Below are 20,565 nucleotides of genomic sequence, written 5' to 3'. Positions count from 1 at the left end.
GATTTTCCTTGTTTTTGTTGAGTTTGACAATTCTGAGTAGTACTGATCAGGTATTCTGTAAGATGCTGCTCTACTGGAACTTTTCTGATGTTTATCTCATGATTAGACTGGGGTTACGGGTTTTGGGGAGGAAGACCACAGAGGCAAAGTGCCATTCTCACCACGTCATATCAAGGGAACATACTATCAGTGTGACTTAGCACTGTTGATGTTGACTTTAATCACCTGGTTGAGAGAGTGTTTTTCAGGTTTCTCCACTGTAAAGTGACTCGTTATTTCCCTGTCTTCGCCCTGTACTCTTTGGAAGGAAGTCACCACATGCAGCCCACATTTAAGGAGTGGAGATTTATTCTTCCCCTCCTTGAGGGCAGAGTATGTACATAAATTATTCAGAATTCTTCTGTAAAAGAGATTTCTCGTTCTCCCCATTTATTTATTCATTCAATCATTTCTTTATATCGGTAGACTCAAAGATACTTATTTTATACGCTGAGTTATAAATGAACACTATTTTATTTATTTTCCTGCTGAAATTGTTGCGGCTTTGGTCACTGGGACATTTTCAACTGGATCCTATGTCCCTTTGATATACCACCACCAATGTATTTTATTTTATTTTTTGGAGTACCTTTTACTTTTTGGCATAAGACGCTCCAGCCTCATTTTCAAAATACCCTGCCCTAGTTCTAGAATCAGCCATTTCTCCAAGGAGCCCTTCCTCCTTTCCTTAAAGAATGATATTAGAAACTAACATCTGGGATCAAACACAGTTTTCAGATTAAAGGAGAGTATAATTTTAAAAGGGTGTACAAATTAAGAAAAAAACCCAGAATCCAATAATAAACAGAAAACTCAAAGAATTGTATTTCCTTTTTTGCTAGTTGTTTTTGACTTAGGACAAAAATTAAAATATAACCTCACTAGTATCTAAAATGTCCAAATTAAAACGTAGAACTTTTTTTGCCTGTTAAATTCACAACAGTTTTCTTAAGAACAGCATGCAGTGCCAAGGTTCTGATAAAAACTGGTGGCTTTGGAAATTGCTGTAATTATTCTGGGAAACAATTTGGCAAGTGACTTAAATTTCCTTCGTCTAGTAATTCTACTTCTGAGAATTTATATTAAGAAAAATAACCCAAAATATGGGTAAAGCTCTATGAACAAACACTTTAACAATGCTGTTTATAACATGAAAAGTTGGGATCGAACTCAAAAATCCAGTGTTTCAGTGAGAATATCATGTTGTTATTAAAAATGACAATAAACCAAGGAAGAACTATTACATGAAAAAAACTGGAATATGTGTCCTCTGAACACCACTAGGAAAAATAACCAGAAAGAAATTCAGAATGTAAACTGGCTGAATTAGTGTGGTGAGATATTTTTTTTTTTCTTTCTGCCTACTCTTCGTTTTCAAAATATAATTTCGTATGGTTATATTACTTTAATATCAGGAGAAAATGTTATGAATTGAAAAACTTTATTCTCTGAACAGTGACAAGAAAATATTTACATTATTTTCTTATATTATCTCTTCTCCTACTTTTTTAGTCCCATTTTCCAAAGACTTTTAGCACTTGAGAGCACTTTATTGTCAGTTGAAGTCCAAGACCCTCATTTTACAAGTGAGGGGTCTCTGGCTGCAAATCAATTAGAAGATTAAGCCCAAAATCTTGCATTTTATTAATGGAATAACCCAAGATTCTTAACCAGCAAGCAAGGGCTCTTTCTTTCATGACACTGGTCTCCAAACTCTTTTGATAATGTACCCCTACCAGTAAAAAATAATTTGAGACTGCACTGCCAATATATGCATATTTACTTATTTATAGATGTGCTATTAGCTAATATAGTATGTATCTTATATAAGAAACTTTAAAAAAGGAGAAACATAAAAGAACAGCATATAAATAGAAGTTTGGTTATTTTTTTCCTCCATGCGCCAACTGATGTCCTGGCACACGTCCCCTCCACAGCCCCCCACGTGGGGTCCACTCTTCATGCTAGAGTGTGGTGCAGGGACACGAGTGCAGCCTCCATGGTCAAAAGGACTTTGCTTTGAATGTTATTAGCTCTGCCACACACTAGCACTTGATGCCTTAGGATAATTAGTTCATGTTCAAGCCTGTTGCTCCATCTGTGAAATGGTAATAAATAATATCCATCTCCTACAGTAGTATGAATCGAATAAGGTCTATGTCTTCTGTACAAAAGTCATCCAACAAGGCCTGGTACAAAACTGTAACTTCACTGTCATCAACCTCCACTACTCCCTCAATTCTGCGTTTTTTATCATTTCATTTTTCCTCTCTCTCCAGCTGCTATTTCAAACCTTCTCTGCTCTTCCAAACCTCAGTCAACCTACTTCCCCCATTATTCTTAGTTGTTGATCTCACATATAATTTTAGGGAGAAATCAGAAGTCACTTCAACTTTCTGCCAAAGCTATAAACACAAACCTGTCTCTATACACGTAACTTCTCAACTTTCAGTCCTTTAACAAATATTTATTGAGTACCTTTTAAGGGTCAGACACCAGGTACTGGTGATGGATTAGTGAATAAAACAGATAAAGTTCATGCTGTTGTAGAGCTTGTATTCTAGGGATGGTATAAAAAATGACTATGGGATGAATTACAGAATGATATGCCATGGAGAAAAACACAGCAAGGTAAGGTTTAGAAGGAAAGCAGGGATGGGGTTTTGCTATTTTGGAGGAAGTGGTCATGGAACGCCTGAAAGGTACTCTTGGGCAGAGACACAGAGAGAGCAAGAAAAGGAAGGGCGTGGCCATGCCGTTAGCTGTAAGAAGAGTGTTCCAGATCAAGGGGTAATAGCCGCTCTCAAGGCCCCTGAAGGAGACACACGCTTAGTGTGCTGGCAGAACAGCAAGGAAACCGATGCGACTAAGACAGCATTACAGAGGGTCAGAGAAGTGGTGTGAGGCCAGGCCATGCGCAGCCTTTTAGGTTACAGCAGAGAATTAGGGTTTTACTCTGAGTGAGCTCAGATATGACAGCAGAGTTCTGAGCAGAGGAATAGTATGAACTGTCTTGTGTTTTGAAAGGATCACTCTGGTACTGTGCTGAAAATATATAGAAGAGGGCAAACACAAAAGCAAGGAAACGTGCTGACAGGGTACTGGACATATACCAGCAGGGATGCTGGTGGCCTGGACCACGCTGGGAGCATGGAGGGGCGTGAGCTAACACGTGGGTGCTCTGAGGGTATGGCCTACAGAATTTGCTGATTGACAGGGTGTGGCGTCTGAGAGAAAAAGAGTAGCCAAGGGTGACTCCAAGATTTTGACCTGAACAACCGGAAGGATGGAATTGCCATTATTGAGATGGGAAAAATGTAGGAATAGAAGGATTTGGGGACCAAGTAGAAAATCAGAAGTTTATTTTCAGGTACTTGGAATTTGAATTTGAAATTCCTATTAGATGCCAAATCGGAAGCTGGAAAGGAGTCTGGAGTTTAGGAGGGAGGATCAGGCTAGTGATTAATTTGAAAGCGATGAGACGGTATATAAAGTCATAATGTAGATAAATAAGAGAAGAGGTCCAGAGACTGAACTCTGGGATAATCCAATGCTTTAGAGGTTCAGGAGATAATGAGGAACCAGCAGAGGAGACCAAGAAGGAGCTGCCACTATAGATAAAAATAAAATTATTTTAATGAGAAAGGAGTTAAGAACATTCTAGAAAGAAAATTATGGCCTGGTGTACACAGGAAACCATGTACATAAGAACTACTAGAGTACAAAGTGAGGAGTCAGAAATTTGGACAAGAGTCATCGTTGCCAAACTAGGGAGACTGGCCTTCACCCCGTGGGATGGGCAGAGTCACTGAATAGACACAAGCAGCAGAGTGAAGGATGGATTTTTGCAGAATTCTCCGAGGGAATGCAGGCAAGATTGTCAAGGGTGACACCACAGAGAAGACTGCAGTGTCTCAGATGACAGAGATGACCAAGACTCTGAATTAGGGCAGTGATGGGAAATAAAGAGAAAGGGGCTGGAACTGAAAAAGAAAAATTAGGAAGTGCAAACATTTCCAGGATTTGGATGCTGGGGGAGGCGCAAGGATGCCAAGCTTCTGGCTCGAATGACAACGTGGTTGGCAGTGGCATTAACCCATAGAAGAAACAGATGAGTCACGGTTTGGGGAAGGAGAGGGTGGTGGCTTTAGTCTCAGATGTGTTGTGTTTGCGGTGTCAGTGCAGTGATCAAGGAGCTATGTTTGGCAGGGAGATATATAAATTTGAAATTTGTGGGAGAGGTCAGGCTAGAAACAGATCTGGGACTTGTCAACACAGAGGTCACAGGCAAACCACCAGAGTGGATGAGATGACCTATGATAAAAGTGAGCATTTTCCTTCAAGCCTACAACTAAGGCCAGGATGAGGGTAAGAAAGATGATAGGAAAGAAGAGAACATGGTAGGAGGGAGGAAAAAGAGGCAGGAAAAAAAGTAAGTAGAGAGAAGAAGAAAAAAAGTCTATATCTAATGCATTCTAGGCCAAGCATGCCATTAATACTGTGCAAATATCTGTGGTTTTGTTTTTAATATCCTTTCCCAGTTCATACAGCATATTTATTGGCCTTTTTGACCACAGCTGCATTTCAAACAGATTACTTCAGGAAACAATTCTAAGTGATGCCTACACTTCTTTTTTTTAACGTTAGCTTACTAAAACTGCATTTTTATTACTGGAGCAGAGTTTATTTCTATTCAACAACCATGTACTAGACTAAGTGTCAAGGGTACAAAAATGAGTAAAACACAGTCCTCTGCTTCAAGGACATTTAACCAGGATTAAACACCCAGAAGCAAAAAGTTCGCCAGAATGATCTTTTCAAAATGCATACATATTTGAACATGTAACTCTATTTAAAACCTTCTGTAGCTGAAACTGCTAGTTGTCCCCCAATATCTACTCCTTCCAACGTGGTTAACATGGCCATTGAGAATAAAGACTAAATTTCCAGTCTTCTGTGCAATTAAATGTGGCCATAAAACTAAGTTCTAAATGTAAGTGGAAATGGCATCAGCAACTTCCAGAAAGTCCTTAAAGAGAAGGACATTTACTTCTACTCTTCTTTTCTACTTTCTCTGGCCTGCTGTCTGGAATGTAGACATGATGGCTGGAAATGAAGCAGCCATTTTAGGCCAAGAGGTAATGTTGGGAACGGAGGCTATACATGTCAGAGCAACAGGGTAGGAGCCTGGGTACCTGACAGCTGTAGACTAGCTACACTTTGAAAGCAGAGAAGATTGGGCTTCCCTGGTGGTGCAGTGGTTAAGAGTCCACCTGCCAATGCAGGGGACACGGGTTCGAGCTCCAGTCCGGGAAGATCCCACATGCCGCGGAGCAACTAAGCCCGTGAGCCACAACTACTGAGCCTGCACGCTAGAGCCTGTGCTCCACAACAAGAGAAGCCACCACAATGAGACGCCCATGCACGGCCCCCACTCGCCGCAACTAGAGAAAGCCCGCACGCAGCAATGAAGACCCAATGCAGCCAAAAATAAAGTAATTAATTAATTAAAAAAAAAAAAGAAAGAGAAGATTAGTTAAGTCGTTAATTTGTTGTTGTTGTTTCTGGCGGCTGACAGCCAACTAATGCACCATTAGTATGACAATTATAATAGAAATGTGTCTACCTTCAGCTCTATCTTTTTATCTATCTATCCATCCATCCATCCTTGTGTCTGACTCTAAAGTAGAAATGGAACATATAACATATTTAATATTGTAAGTATAGTACTCATCCAGTGCAAAAATAATATTTATCAAGTGAAAATTCAAGTATTTAATTAACACATTAATATAAAAAATCACTACACTAAGTTTGCAACATTAATAAAAAGACATAAAACTCATTCTTCAGACATCAGTATTACAGACTTCCATCTCTAGGACATAACTATACTAATATTTTAACTTACTTCTTTTGAAGGATTCATTGGTAATGTAAAGATAGTTTTCCAATACGACCAGACAAACATTGCAAAAAGTAGATGATAAGCAATCAGGCACACAACTAAAATGAGAGAAACAAAATTATCACTTTAATATGCAAATACATACTAAAATCATGGTATTCACAAAAGATGTGCTTGTTCTAAAATAACCAAATAATTTAATTATTTAATTACTTACTATCCCATGATTAGAACCCTCCCATCTGTAGACAAGCCCATCTATCGGCAAAATGGCTACAGGGACCTCTCCTAAGTTGTAAAAATAAGGCAGTTATGCCTGCAACTTTAAATCATAAACAAAGTGTTAAACGAATGTTAAAACATTCAGGCTGTAAGAACTTTTGCTTCACTAACGAAGAATAGCAAAAGCAGTTCCTGCTTGAGCTGTTTGCCTATTTTGCTCAGCTCGAGTCAAATCTGGTGGTCCTGTTTCAAGGACAGTAGTTTTAAACAGAGATCTTCTGAACAAAGAGAGATTTCCTCCAAGAAGAGTTCAAGTTTCTTACTGATCACATAGGACAACTGTTAACAAAAGCATTCTGAATATTTTTTTAAGGTAGTGTACATAAACACACTTTGAATGGTATTTTAGTCTTGAAGTCCTATGCAAAGCTGAAATATTAATTTTGTATACAGTGATAATGATTAATTCTGGATAATACATTAATATATAACTTACTTGTGTAAGATACAGTTGAATAAAATATGCTAATTTAATTTAAAATATAGCATGTTTGGTATTTTTAAACCTTAACAGCCATTTTCGCTTTTTAAAAGAAGCTGATATTCCTATTATAGAACCATTAAAACATTCAGTTACCTCACAGGCACTTAAATCAGTGTGAGATGACTAGACCCAATGATATTTTTCATGAATTATATAGGTGACTCAGGCATGGGGTCAGACTCTGAGTTGAAACAGGAGATTGTTGATATTCCTGTGTCTTGAAGCCATAAGAACCTTGGCACAATGACTGCCATTTCAGGGTCAAGTTCTCTGCCAAGCGTCTGAGAGAATTCAGTCTGGGCACTGACAGAATGAGACGCCTTTAACCCATCCTGACTCCAACATTCTCCAAGTATGACTTGCTCCAACCAAATCTAAATGAATGCTATTCGTTTTTTCCAACTATTTTTAAAATTTTAGACTGAAGGCAGTGATATGTCTTACCTTGTTCTCCAATATTTTCCATGGACACTATAGAAATAAATAGAGAAAAGAGACAGGCAATAGGTTACAAGAAGCTTATGGAAAACAGAGGGCCTGACAGAGAGAGAAGACGCTTGAGTAGGTTAATAATTTGGCTCCTTTTCAAACCAACATTCTTTAAATATTTGTTCAACGTTGTTTAGAGGAGGCACGAGCCCTGTGGCAGAGAGGTGGGGAGGGAAGGCGGGTGGCCGCCCTCAACCAGGCCCCCCGCTGGCGTTCCAGCCCTGCCTCTCATGCAGAAAGCTAACCCTGCCAAGCGTGGCCCTGGCGGGTCTTACTCCTATATCGATCTGTTTCTCGGGTTCCCTTCCAACTACAGAGTTCGGATAAAAGCTCTCCAGCTCCTCACATTGCCAGAGACACTGATTGCTCTTTATAAGTTGGCAACCACTGAGTTAGCTTTCCAGAAGGAAAAAAAATGTGTCCACGGCATACACTTCTCTTGCCGTATTTCTGAAAGGATGAATTCTTATGCCCGATGACTAATTGCTTCCGACTGTACAACAAGGGGCCCAGACCACGTGCCTGAGAAACTGCCATCCCTGAAGGGCTGCTGTAAATATCGCAAGGTGGCAGGTAGATCGAGGGCAGGGACCACAGAGCTCAACAGAGCTGGGACAAAAAGCCCCACTCGGGCAGTTTTCTTGCCTTCTGTATCGTCTACTTGTTTTGTTTCCCATGTGGTCGTCCTCCATTTGTACTAAAGTCTTTAGGAAGCTCTGGCCTGTCTCAGTTGTAGCAGGGGAAGATTTGACTTTATTTATGTAGTTTTGTTCCTCCTTGGCTATTTAAAGGGGTACAGTATTCTGGGCCTTTGTCCTGGAGTATATTTTCATTGCCTTAAGAAGCACTGAAATCAGAGGGTAATGTTGTGAGAGATTTTTAAGATTACCTGATCCAACCACCCTCCTTCACAGGAGAGCCACCGTTTAGCCATTTCTAGAGTGAGCAGGAGACACAGTTTTGGAGAGCAGCCCACCCCCTCAATGGATGGCTCTTAAGAATGACTGTACGGGGGCTTCCCTGGTGGCGCAGTGGTTGAGAGTCTGCCTGCCGGTGCAGGGGACACGGGTTCGAGCCCTGGTCCAGGAAGATCCCACATGCCGCGGAGCAACTAGGCCCGTGAGCCACAACTACTGAGCCTGCGCGTCTGGAGCCTGTGCTCCTCAACCAGAGAGGCCGCAATAGTGAGGGGCCCGCGCACCGCGATGAAGAGTGGCCCCCGCTCGCCGGAACTGGAGAAAGCCCTCGCACAGAAACGAAGACCCAACACAGCCAAAAATAAATAAATTAATAAATTAATTAATTAAAAAAAAAAAAGAATGACTGTACGATCAGAGGGTGCCGAAATGAGCCTCTTGTGGCTTCTACCTATGGAATCTAGGCTTCCAATCTGTAGCAATAAACAGAAAATCTAAATGGCAGACCTTCATATGTTCTCTCTTAACCCAAAAAATAGATGATTTCCAGATTTCTCACCAACCTTGATGTGGTTCCTTTAAATATTTCCTGGTCTCTCGATCTCCTTTTACCTTTCTGATCCCCAGGATGGGACAGGCAGACACAGATGATCTCTGACTTACAAACGCCCTGTTCCACAGGTGCGCTTGTCCACCAGCGGCGAGAGTCATATGCACTTTCTCATAGAATACGTGAAGAAGTTAATGTGAGGCCAGAGGAAGGACCAACCTGTCTTTTCTGTCTGACCTCCACCTCTCCCTTCAGGCATTTCTCTCCAGGCTCTGACTTCCCTGTCTTCAAAGTGCTCCAAAATTGACTACAGTTCTTCCTTGGATCAACATTTCTGCTCCTTCAGCTAATCTAATGAAATGCAAAAGCACTTTTAATTCATTCGTGCATTTATATAGGAATGACCCTTAATGACCATTTCAGAGGTGCTGGTGTTTTAAAGAAAATGTATTTGCTAACCCATGACTCTAGCTGTCAGAACTGAAACAGTAAAACAAAATAACATTAAAAAAAAAGAAAAAGTACAGTTAGTATGAGGTGAGAAGTTTTTTGCCCTGGACCATTATTATATTGACTGGATATGCATTCAAAGACATCTTTTAAAAAGCTATTTCTGCCCTTCACAGTTTGTTTTTCTCTTAATGTACTCCAAAATTCACAGATCTTCTTCTTTTTTTTTTTTTCATCTAAACAAGTTACTCATGGATGCATGCTTATGGTAAATAATTCTGATAACATTTATAGAGTTAAATGTGAAAGTCCAAAAAGGCTTCAATTACACTCCCCAAAATTGTGAGCCTACCCAATTTCCTATGAATGTAAAATGTCTTTAATTTTTGTCAACATTTTAGGCCAAAATAAAAAGTCATTGTTTTAGTATTCATTTCCCTGATTACTAGTGAACTTTAAAAATTTTTGTTAAAAAATAAAATGATTGGCTTTTCCTATTTCTTCTGATTAAATTACCACTTTCCCATTGGTCTACTTCTCTTTTACTTATTGAGAGCCTTTTATATAGTACTCTGGGAAGTAATCCCATATTTGTTACATATGTTCCAAATAAAGTTGTGTATAACTACTTTCAAATGACTTAATAGAGGCTTCCTTGGCGGTCCAGTGGTTAAGACTCCGCACTTCCAACGCAGGGGGCGCAGGTTCGATCCCTGGTTGGGGAACTAAGATCTCACATGCCGCATGGTGCAGCAAAAAAAAGACAATAAATACTAGCAAAATCTTATGGTTTGTCCTTGATTAAACAGCAGTATCAAAACTTTCAAACTGACCTATTTCACTAACAGATATATGGACTATACTTGGTTTTGCTTTATGATCTTGAGGAAATTAATGTTCTTTCAACCATGTTTACCTGTTTAGTAGGTCAATGGTTCACCTTGTAATTTTCAATTTAGTGGAAGAGTTGCCAATTTCAACATTTCCTTTCTCGGACAAAACCACATAGAATACAATGTTATTTTCTATTCTGCTCATAAATGACTGTTTAAGAAAAGGTTATAACTTAGCCACATATGTTTCCAATATATATGTATATAAAGATAATATATGGGAAATACAGACTCATTTTTGGAAAAAATAGATGGTAAGTCAAATAGACGGTAAGTCAAATGTAATTTGACTATTTACATCAACATGAGAATTAAACAGCAATACTGATCATATTTATGACAGATCTTCCAAAAATCTACTGGGTTTTAATGTGAATTTTGAGTTTTATTCAGTATTATTTAATTTTATTATTTCACAGAATTTCAGTTTGGTCTATTTAAAAATTATGCTGATACTTATTCTCCAACTACACACATAAAGAAATTTCAAATCTTTTATAACCATCTTTAACATATTTTCTAAAAACGACTTTTGAGGTAATTTAATATAGTTATTTCTGTTTTTATTAAAAGAAAATGGAGGCAGATGAGCTTTACTCCAAGTCACAATGAGTAGCACATTAGTTAATTCTATCTGAGAAATTCTTTTATTTTCAATTTTAAAGTTTTACACACGTGACAAAAATATTATGACTTGAGCTCTGCTGGATCTTACTAAAAGTAGTTCCTTATTGAAGCACAATAACTGGCATAGAGCATCTGCCCCATAAATGTTTACTGAATAAAAAAGACAAAAAGGGCTTCCCTGGTGGCGCAGTGGTTAAGAATCCGCCTGCCAGTGCAGGGGACGCGGGTTCGAGCCCTGGTCCAGGAAGATCCCACATGCTGCAGAGCAACTAAGCCTGTGCGCCACAACTACTGAGCCTGCGCTTCAGAGCCCGCGAGCCACAACTACTGAAGCCCGCGCGCCTAGAGCCCATGCCACCACAATGAGAAGCCTGTGCACCGCAACGAAGAGTAGCCCCTGCTCTCTACAACTAGAGAAAAGTCCACACATAGCTAAGAAGACCCAGTGCAGCCAAAAATAAATAAAACAAATAAATTTATTTTAAAAAAAAAGACAAACAGAAGAAAACACCACTAATTTGAATCATAAAAGTGGAATCCCAAAGCACACCTATGTTAATTCTTTCTTCTGTTGATTTGAAAATTTCAAGAACAAAGTTATTTCTTCTACCTGTCATCTTAGCACACTGTAGAAACTCAACTGGTAATCTGCAAAACCAAGAGTAATCTTATCTGTACTGCCTGCTAGCATACATCCCCAGAAGTGAAGACAATACCTCATTACACAAAGGAGACAGAGACGACCAAGTGGTTCATGATCCTCTAAAAATTAAAAGCTTGAAGAAGACACTGGCTTCAACTTGGCTTCAAGCAACTTTGAAAGAAGATAGAAAGGTTTTATACGTTTATAGGGTTTTTCCCTACTAATTTTGGCTCTTCCTTAGTATTTTACTTTTTAATAGTTCAGTTTGTCAAAGTGAAGAAGAATCTTACTAAGCACAACCACCAAACTAAAGAGCAAAGGCTCTGGATAAAGACTGGCAAAGCTCCATCCTATCTCTGCCACTTGCTGGTTTACACAGTGATTCTACATATTCCATCACGAAGTGAGGGTAGTAATAGCAACAGCAATATCATTAGAGCTGTTGTGGAATTAAAAGAGGTAATACATGTAATGTACCTAACATAGTACCTGGCACACAGTAAGCCCCCCAAATATACAAACAATTATAATACATGATATTTAATTTTGCGAACACTAGCTGTAATAGATAACATATAGGAAAGGGGACTACAAATGAAGAAAAATTACAGAGACAAGTAGTATTTGTACAGACCTTTGAAAGACATAAATGCAAAATTCTGACTAAAAATAGACTTTACAAAGTGAAAAATAAAAGTTGAAAAATAACTTAGATCTCCATATCTTGCCTTTGTATATAGATGTGTCATTCCAGAAACGTGATAAATAAAAATGGTGGTACTGATCCTTACACAGGGTAACGAGGAGACATAAAAACTTCATTCCTGATGCGGCAGTCAGCCCATGTGAGAACTTCACTTAAAAGTGAGAAGATCTATTTTGGATGGGACACAATCTGTCCAACTTAATGAATAAGAACAATGACTTTTTTTTTTAAAGGCCTAAATCTTATATTCATTCCAAAAAAGTTAGATGCAATTTACTCTTGGGAATAAGAGCACTGCTGTTATTACACTAAAATATTTACCCTTCATACATCTGGTGAGTATCTAAATACATACAATAGTAACATCAGGGGTCACGATTTTAATTTTCATTTTAAAAACTTAACTGCCTAATTTTATCTTGGATTAGCCTAATTTCTTTCCAGTTCCATAGCCTACAATGATAATATGCTGCTTTAGAGATCTCTAACTTTCAATCTACCTGCAGGACTTAAAACTCCTCCCAGATTAAGTGCAGTACAACTAGGCAACAAGAACTCTGCCTTGTTGAAAGATCCTAAAGAATGGAAGTACTTTATTGGCACTGGTGGTCTATTGGAAGAGAGAAAGTGGGAATGATAAATTATTACCAGTGTTTGCAAGAATGTTCCTTTTGCCAAGAGCAAAATGAAGGCCTTTAAGAATTACATCTTGGGGCCTCCCTGGTGGCACAGTGGTTGAGAGTCTGCCTGACAATGCAGGGGACACGGGTTCGAGTCCTGGTCTGGGAAGATCCCACATGCCACGGAGCAACTAGGCCCGTGAGCCACAACTACTGAGCCTGCGCGTCTGGAGCCTGTGCTCCGCAACAAGAGAGCCCGCGATAGTGAGAGGCCCGCGCACCGCGATGAAGAGTGGCCCCCGCTTGCCGCAACTAGAGAAAGCCCTCGCACAGAAACGAAGACCCAACACAGCCAAAACTAAATAAATAAATAAATAAATAAATAAATTTATTAAAAAAAAAAAAGAATTACATCTTGGAATCTGGAAGTGTCAATATAACGGCAAGGCTGGTAGGTCGGGTGGCCAGTTGTGTTTCCCGGCCACCCTTTCTGCTAACCCTCCTCCTCCCTCATTAATCATTCCTCTAAGAAACAGAGTGGGGCATTAGAGAAAAGGCTGATTGGTCAGCCATGAGTTTAGAGTTGATGCATGATACTTTTGTTGTAGTACTGATCTTTAAGAAACTCTTGTGTAAAAATAAACCGGTAAAACCAAAGTTGAAGAGTCAGACTGTCAGCCAAAGTAGTAACCCCTAATATACAAAAGTATGAAAAACTGCTTCTTATTCCAAACCTGACTTGAGTAAACATCCTTAAAAATGCATACAAAAAAAATTAAAGGCATACCTCACTTATCTCTTCCGCATGAATTATCAAGCAGTCATTTAATCCAGGGGTCAGTAAACTACAGTCCTCAATCCAAATATAGCCAGCCATCTGCTTCTGTAAATAAAGTTTTTTTGGAACAGAGACACGCATTCATTTACATGGCTATTTCTGTGCTACAATGGAGAGTGGGTAGTTGTGACAGGAAGAGTATGGCCTGCAGAGCCTAGAATATTTACTATCTGGCCTTCTATAGAGAATGATTTTCAACCCCTGTATAAATATAGTTCTCCAGAGAAACAGAACCAATAGGGTGTGTGGGTGTGTGTGTGTAGAGAGAGAGAGGGAGGCCGGAGGAGGCAGGAGGGAGGAGGGAAGGAGAGAGAGAGAGAAGAGGGTAGAGAATGAATGAATATGAATTTTAAGGGTTCGCTCACAGGGTTATGGGAGCTGGCAAGTCCAAAATCTACAGAGCAGGCTGGCAAGCTGGAGAGCCAGGGAAGGGTTAATGTTGCAGTCTTGGGTCTGAAGGCAGACTAGAGGCAGAGATGCCTCCTCTTCAGGAGACCTCAGTCTTTGCTCTTAAGGCCTTCAACTGATTGGGTGAGGCCCACCTACATTATGAAAGGTAACCTGCTTTACTCACAGTCTACTGATTTAAATGTTAACCACATCTAAAAAATGCCTTCACAGCAACAGCTAGACTGGTGTTTAACCAGACAACTGGCCACCACAGCCTAGCCTAGTTGACACATAAAATTAATCATCACACCCTGCATCTAGAATCTAATTTTATTCTAAAAATAGTTGACTAAGAAGACGTGTGTTGATCTTCTGTGTAAGTTCTGAAGCCAAGTGTATTATTTACTGTAAATTAATAAATTGGAATTATAGCTAGCAAAGTAACTACATAAACTAACTTTATGTATCTGCTAGAGAGAAAACAATAATAAAATCCTTTGTCATACTCTAAAAACTTGACTGCAAATAATCCTATTCAAATTAACTTTATATATACCCCCATATGATTCCCTAAGGATGCTATCCAACCCTATTTTCTAAAGAGCTCTAAAAATATTAGAGCCGATTTAGTCTAGATTGATTTAAATTCAATCTTGATTAAAAGCAAAGGTTCGTCTCAAAGATCTTTCCAGTCCTATATTTTGCCAACTGATTTTTTAAAATTTTGCTTCGGTGATTATACAATTGAGAGTTTGCTGTCAAAAATGTTATCTATTGATAAGTAGCAGCCTACCCATTAGTCAGTAGCTTGAATCTAGTTCAACGTTCAGTCCTAAGTACATCCAAAATCCAAAAAACTTCAGATACTAAAACAAGCCTTCATAGTAGGTAAAAAAAAAAAAAAAAAAGTACTTTCCCCCTTAAATTAGCAAAGAACAGTTACATAATTTTTTCCAGAACAATCTGTTTTTGGGGTATTTTCATACATTTTCACAAATGTATATGGCTGTGATTTTTTATTTCTTTTCTTAATCTGAATTTTCTTTTTCTTGCCTTCAAATTCAAACTCTGTTTTGGAAGAATAATTTACTTTTATTGCATAAACACAGTACCTTCTCTGTATAAATCCACTAGGGCAGTCTGACACAGATATATCTTAGCCCCATATATTCAGTCTGATAATGAAGAACACCAAAAGTAAAGAATTGGTTCTAATGAGTGAATCTGAAGGATAACTTTATATCCAAGCTCTTATTTTTTTCTACTTATCTTTAACTCATCTATTGAAAAACAGTCACTGACTCCACCATAGTTACACCACTGAGGATGAAATGGTAAATGAGACGCCATCCCCCTGCTCAAAAAGCCTAGAGTTCATGGGGCCATTTTACTTAGAAGTTGAAACTAACGGAAAAAACAAGGACATTAAAACAGTAAAACATTTTCAATTAAGAAACAGAAGCCCCTCAGATTCATAAAATTAAGATGAAAATAGGAAGAGTGTTACAAATATACTTTAATATCTCCTGTCCTAACATCTCTCCTTTGACCTCACGTCTCTAGCTGCCACCCCATTTTTCTGGCCCTTTCACAGGAAAACTTATTTTAACAATCATCCAAACGCACTGCCTCTACCCCCTAATTTCTTTTTTTTAATTAATTAATTTATTTGTTTATTTATTTATTTATTTTTGGCTGCGTTGGGTCTTCGTTGCTGGGCGCGGGCTTTCTCTAGTTGCGGCGAGCGGGGGCTACTCTTCGTTGTGGTGCGCGGGCTTCTCATAGAGGTGGCTTCTCTTGTTGTGGAGCGCGGGCTCAGTAGTTGTGGCACGTGGGCTTCAGTAGTTGTGGCTCGCGGGCTCTAGAGCAGGCTCAGTAGTTGTGGTGCTGGGGCTTAGTTGCTCCGCGGCATGTGCGATCTTCCCGGACCAGGGCTTGAACCTGTGTCCCCTGCATTGGCAGGCGGATTCTTAACCACTGCGCCACCAGGGAAGCCCGTACCCGCTAATTTCTTGTTACTTCCTCAACCACCACCAAGTGGTTCTGCACCCCCAACATTCCAGTGCTATCAGTCCTGTCAAGGTCACCAATACCCTCCCTAATTCTTGGTACTCAAGTTACTCTAACAGAATTAATTACTCTCTTTTTGAAATGTTTTGTTGAACTGACGGTGAATTCTTTGGTGAAACCGGCCAGTGAAAACCCCTTGAAGCAAAATCCTTTGTCCTTTCAGCTACCTTCCAAGAAGCACTAGTTCACTTTTAATGTTTTAGAGATCAAATTGGGTCAGTAGGAGAAATACATCAAATCATTCCCATGAATACTGGTGACACTGCTGCTAGACCATTTTAATAAGAGAAGCCACCTCAGTGAGAAGCCTGCGCACCGCAACGAAGAGTAGCCCCACGCTTGCTGCAACTAGAGAAAGCCCGAGCGCAGCAACAAAGACCCAATGCAGCCAAGAATAAATAAATAAATTTTTTAAATAAATAAATAAATAAAAACAAAAACTTGGGGCAAAAGTCATTCTACAAATAGAATCGGTGGGTTTGTAGGAACTGTTTTGTCAAGGACAGGAAAACAGTTTCAGAATAGACACAAAGAATAAGGGTAAGGCTTCACATCACCTGGACCCAAAAACCATGGTTTCCCATGTGGGTTCTCACGGTTACATAAAAGCCAGACCTCACAGTGCCAACCACAAACACGGGGCAGGCAGTCTACATTCCTTGTCAGATCCCCATATGGTTCCTTAAACACTCATTCTGCAATAAGAAAACCATGGTCTCTTTTAAAATGTCAACTGATGTCATCTCACTAAAAACCCTTCCGTGGCTTTGCACTGAATTTACACTGAAGTCCAATCTCCTTACTCAGGCCTCAGTGCACCAACATGCTCTGGCTCCTACCCACCTCTCCAAGATCACTTCTCATCGCTCATCCTCTTGCCCACTAAGCTGCAAACGGGCTGACCTTCCAGAACACACTAAACTTTAGTGTCTCTACCCTCTTCACCTGCTGCCTCTCCTGGCTCACTCTTGATCATCCTTCAGCTTGCAAGTTGCAGGTCAGTTTCTCATAGAGGTCCTCCTGTCCAGTACCCAGCTACAATCCTTACCACCACACACTGTATCTTTCTTAGCACTTAGCACAGTCTGTAATTGTTTTTATTTGTTTCTTTTCCATGTCCTTCACTGAGGTTTGCATCCTGGCTCTGTCCAGTTTGATGTTTTATCTCCGCCTAATTACTTATTCTCTCATCAGTCTTATCTCAATATTTATCTCATTGAGTTGTTTTGAGAATAAACTAGGTAATGTAAGTAAAAACACCTCGAATAGAAGCTGGCATATATGAGGAGCTCAATAAATGTTAGATGAATATGGAGCATAAATAAATCACAAAACAGTGAAACCTTAAGAGTAGGAGTTCCCCAAGGTTTAGTGTCAACAGTTTTATAAACAACCTGGAGAAAGAAGCACACCATGCATTTTTAGCTTGCTGGAGTGCTACAATTTTCTGGACAGTGAAATGCCAAGTTGATGGAAATAAATTGCTGGAAGAACTTTTGAGTGTAAATAAGCAGAAAAATGCAGGTGAATTACCATGTGGGCAAATTAACATAATGAGAAAACACTAAACCAGTGAATTTTAAAACTACATTTTCTTTCCCTACTCCTTCCAGATCTCTTTTCCTCTCAACTCCACCCCCATCCCCACCCGACCAAGGCCTGTCCAGGTTCTGATAGGGTCTGCCATGTATCAGCATCTCAATGTGAGGAGTGGAGGAAATTGTGTAATTTGGGGAGAAGTAGGATTTCCCAGGTGGTCTGATGCATCCCCTCTGCCTCTACCCCAGGATTTATGTCTAACAAACTATACTGATCTAAACTAGATGTTTTGTGTGCTAGAAATTATCAAACAACCATGGAAAAATGGTCAAGGAGAACTTCTCCTGAAGAATGGCACAATGCAACAACAAAGAAAAAAAAATGAACGGCAGTAAACCAGTCAATATAAACCAAGACACAGGAAGGACGGGAACCGTAAGAACAGGTTATGATGTCCATTGACAGAGGAATGGATAAAGAAGATGTGGTACATATATACAATGGAATATTATGCAGCCATAAAAAAGAATGAAATAATGCCATTTGCAGCAGTATGGATGGACCTAGAGATTATCACACTAAGTGAAGTCAGACAAAGAAAGACAAGTATCATATGATATTGCTCATGTGTGGTATCTAAAAAAACGATACAAATGAACTTATTTACAAAACAGAGTCACAGATGTAGAAAACAAATTTATGGTTACCAAGGGGGAAAGTGGGGGAGGGATAAATTAGGAGATTGAGATTGACATATACACACTATTATATATAAAATAGATAACTGATAAGGACCTACTGTATAGCACAGGGAACTCTGGTCAATATTCTATAATGGCCTGTATGGGAGAAGAATCTAAAAAAAGAATGGATATATGTATACGTATAACTGATTCACTTTGCTGTACACCTGAAACTAACACAACACTGTAAATCAACTATACTTTAATAAAAATTAAAAGAAAAAAAAGAACAGGTTATGATCCAAAAGGTTATGCAAGTCATATGTTATCTCGGTGGTCAGGCCTCCATATCAGCCATCAAAAGCCTTTCTAATGCTTAATGTACCTGAAACAACATTACAAAATTGTGAATTAACAATATTACAAAAATTAGCTACTCTGTGTCAGGGGAGCCTTTTTGAGTTTGGAACATCCAAACTCACCTCCCTTCCATCACGGTAGACAAGAGTCTGCCCTCATTCTCTTCCCCTACCTTCTGGGCTATGAGAGCAGACGTTCCTCCCACCCCAAGTCTTCAGTGATGACTCCTGTATTAGTCGGTCTGGGAAAGTACCACAGACTTCGTGGCTTCTTTATCAGACAGCTATTTCCTCACAGTTCTGGAGGATACAAGTCTGAGATCAAGGTGTCGGCAGGACTGGTTTCTTCTGAGGCCTCTTTCTTTGGCTTGTGGATGACCATCTTCTCCCTGTATCTTCACATAGTCTTCTCTCTGTATATCTTTAGAACCAAATTTCCTCTTCTTACAAGCACATCAGTCATACTGGATTATGGTCCACCCTAATGACCTCATTTTAACTTAATTACCTCTTTAAAGGCCTTATCTCCAAATTCGGAAGTCCTGCAGGTTAAGACTTCAACCTATGAAGTTGGGGGAAGACACAATTCAGCCCGAAACACTCTCTGAAATAAGCCTGCAGCTCGAGCAGGGTGAAGGCTGGGTCGGGGTGACAGGGCATCACTGGGCTGGTGCGGGGGGGTCAGATGACGAGGGGCAAGAATAAACTAAAGGAAGGGAGCGTTTTGTTAAATGTTTACTCTATGCCAGGAATTGTGCTAATTCTTTTCAAATGTTCATCTCATTTAAACCTTACAACAATCTATAAGGAAGGTATTATTATCATAATTTTAAAAGTTGGGAAAACAGTCTCCCAAAAGTAAAATAACTTTCCTAATGTCATTCAGTCATAACCTGTGGTGCTAGGATCTACATATTAGGTCTGTCTGACTCCAAAACTCTTTCAAGGATTCCACTTGCCCTCCCAGGATGCGTGACATCTGGCACCCCCGACTGCATATCCCTTCCAGGCTTCTTTGTCCTGGGCAGCTGTTCCTTCTCCGGTTGCTCCCACACAGTGGCCCCTCTGTGTTTAACACCTGGGCCGCTACCTGCTACTTGTGATGAGGGATGTTCTGGAGATCAAGGTTTAAGACGTCCTCTTTTTGTCACCCCTCCTCCACCAACCAACTTAAACATAACCTGGAAGCAGGTCATTTTACAAACTTTGGGCACCAAAAAAATTCAAATATTTGGTTATATTTCAGTGCTGAGAGCTTGGCTTTCCTGAGTTCTCAATTCAAGAGTTGGGGAAGGAAGAGAGCTCCGGGTTCCGAGGATAAGAGTGAGATGGTGATGCGGGGAAGAGGATTAGGAGAGGACACTGGGACTTCCTGACCCGCCTTCTCAGGAGCAGAGGGAAAGCTCATTCTTGAGGTCCGTATAGCCCAGGTACACTCCCTTACGGGAAGACCCCTCACTTGTAGAAACTGGCAATGAAGAGCGACGGAACATACATCTGTCCCAGAAAGGGAATTTGTAATCCTTACCGTTATCAAAATTTTCCAAGTTAGAAGTTCTTCTCTCTCTCTCTCTCCACATTTCTTTAGCAATTTGACCAAATCATTGTTCTCAATACCTAAGAAGCTCTACTCTGCAGAAACATTTGGTGTAAACTCTGACTTTCCCAACTGAAGGCTGGGAACACACCGAATGTTTGTACTTAATCATTAGGGATGTGTGGGTCTTCTGATTTATCAGTTTTGAAAGGGGAATGAAGATTTTGTCTCACGATTATGGCCCTGAAAAAACTCACTGCCACTTTCTTCTCAGCAAAGAGAAAGACAATTCCTGACTCACCGAGTGTACTAAGCAGTACTGTTAAACAAGGGAATCTGATCTCAGGGCTGGTCCCTGGCTTAGTGTCCTCACTTCAAAGCTTACTCAATGGAATCCTATGATCCCTCTGTCTCAGTTAAAGTAGAGGAGATTCCCAGTGCCAGCAAGTTGTACAGACTTCAAGGCAGGTGAGTTTATTTACCCTGTTAGACAGAATTGTACGGGTCCCCCCTCTTCCACACATGGCTACAGCTCAATTCA

The 20,565-nt window shown here is 39.8% G+C and overlaps 1 protein-coding gene across 4 annotated transcripts in view; it reads right to left on the bottom strand.

Annotated features, from left to right (window-relative positions):
• ZDHHC2 (zinc finger DHHC-type palmitoyltransferase 2) overlaps nt 1-20,565 on the bottom strand; it is a 75,191-nt gene that overhangs the window by 39,851 nt on the left and 14,775 nt on the right. For all 4 annotated transcript variants that reach the window (XR_009006506.1, XM_057537274.1, XM_057537275.1 and 1 more), the window contains exons 2-3: nt 7,158-7,184; nt 5,951-6,045 (exon numbers count right to left, since the gene is read on the bottom strand). Coding sequence is in view for 3 of the 4 variants with exons in the window: in XM_057537274.1 (XP_057393257.1) it covers nt 5,951-6,045; nt 7,158-7,184 (122 nt within the window). In the remaining variant the exon portion in view is untranslated. The remainder of the gene's footprint in view (nt 1-5,950; nt 6,046-7,157; nt 7,185-20,565) is intronic.

Source organism: Balaenoptera acutorostrata, chromosome 21 (genome assembly GCF_949987535.1).
Source record: "Balaenoptera acutorostrata chromosome 21, mBalAcu1.1, whole genome shotgun sequence".
Taxonomy (NCBI): domain Eukaryota; kingdom Metazoa; phylum Chordata; class Mammalia; order Artiodactyla; family Balaenopteridae; genus Balaenoptera; species Balaenoptera acutorostrata.
Note: the sequence above shows the minus strand (reverse complement) of the source record. Positions and strands in the feature narration are given on the sequence as shown.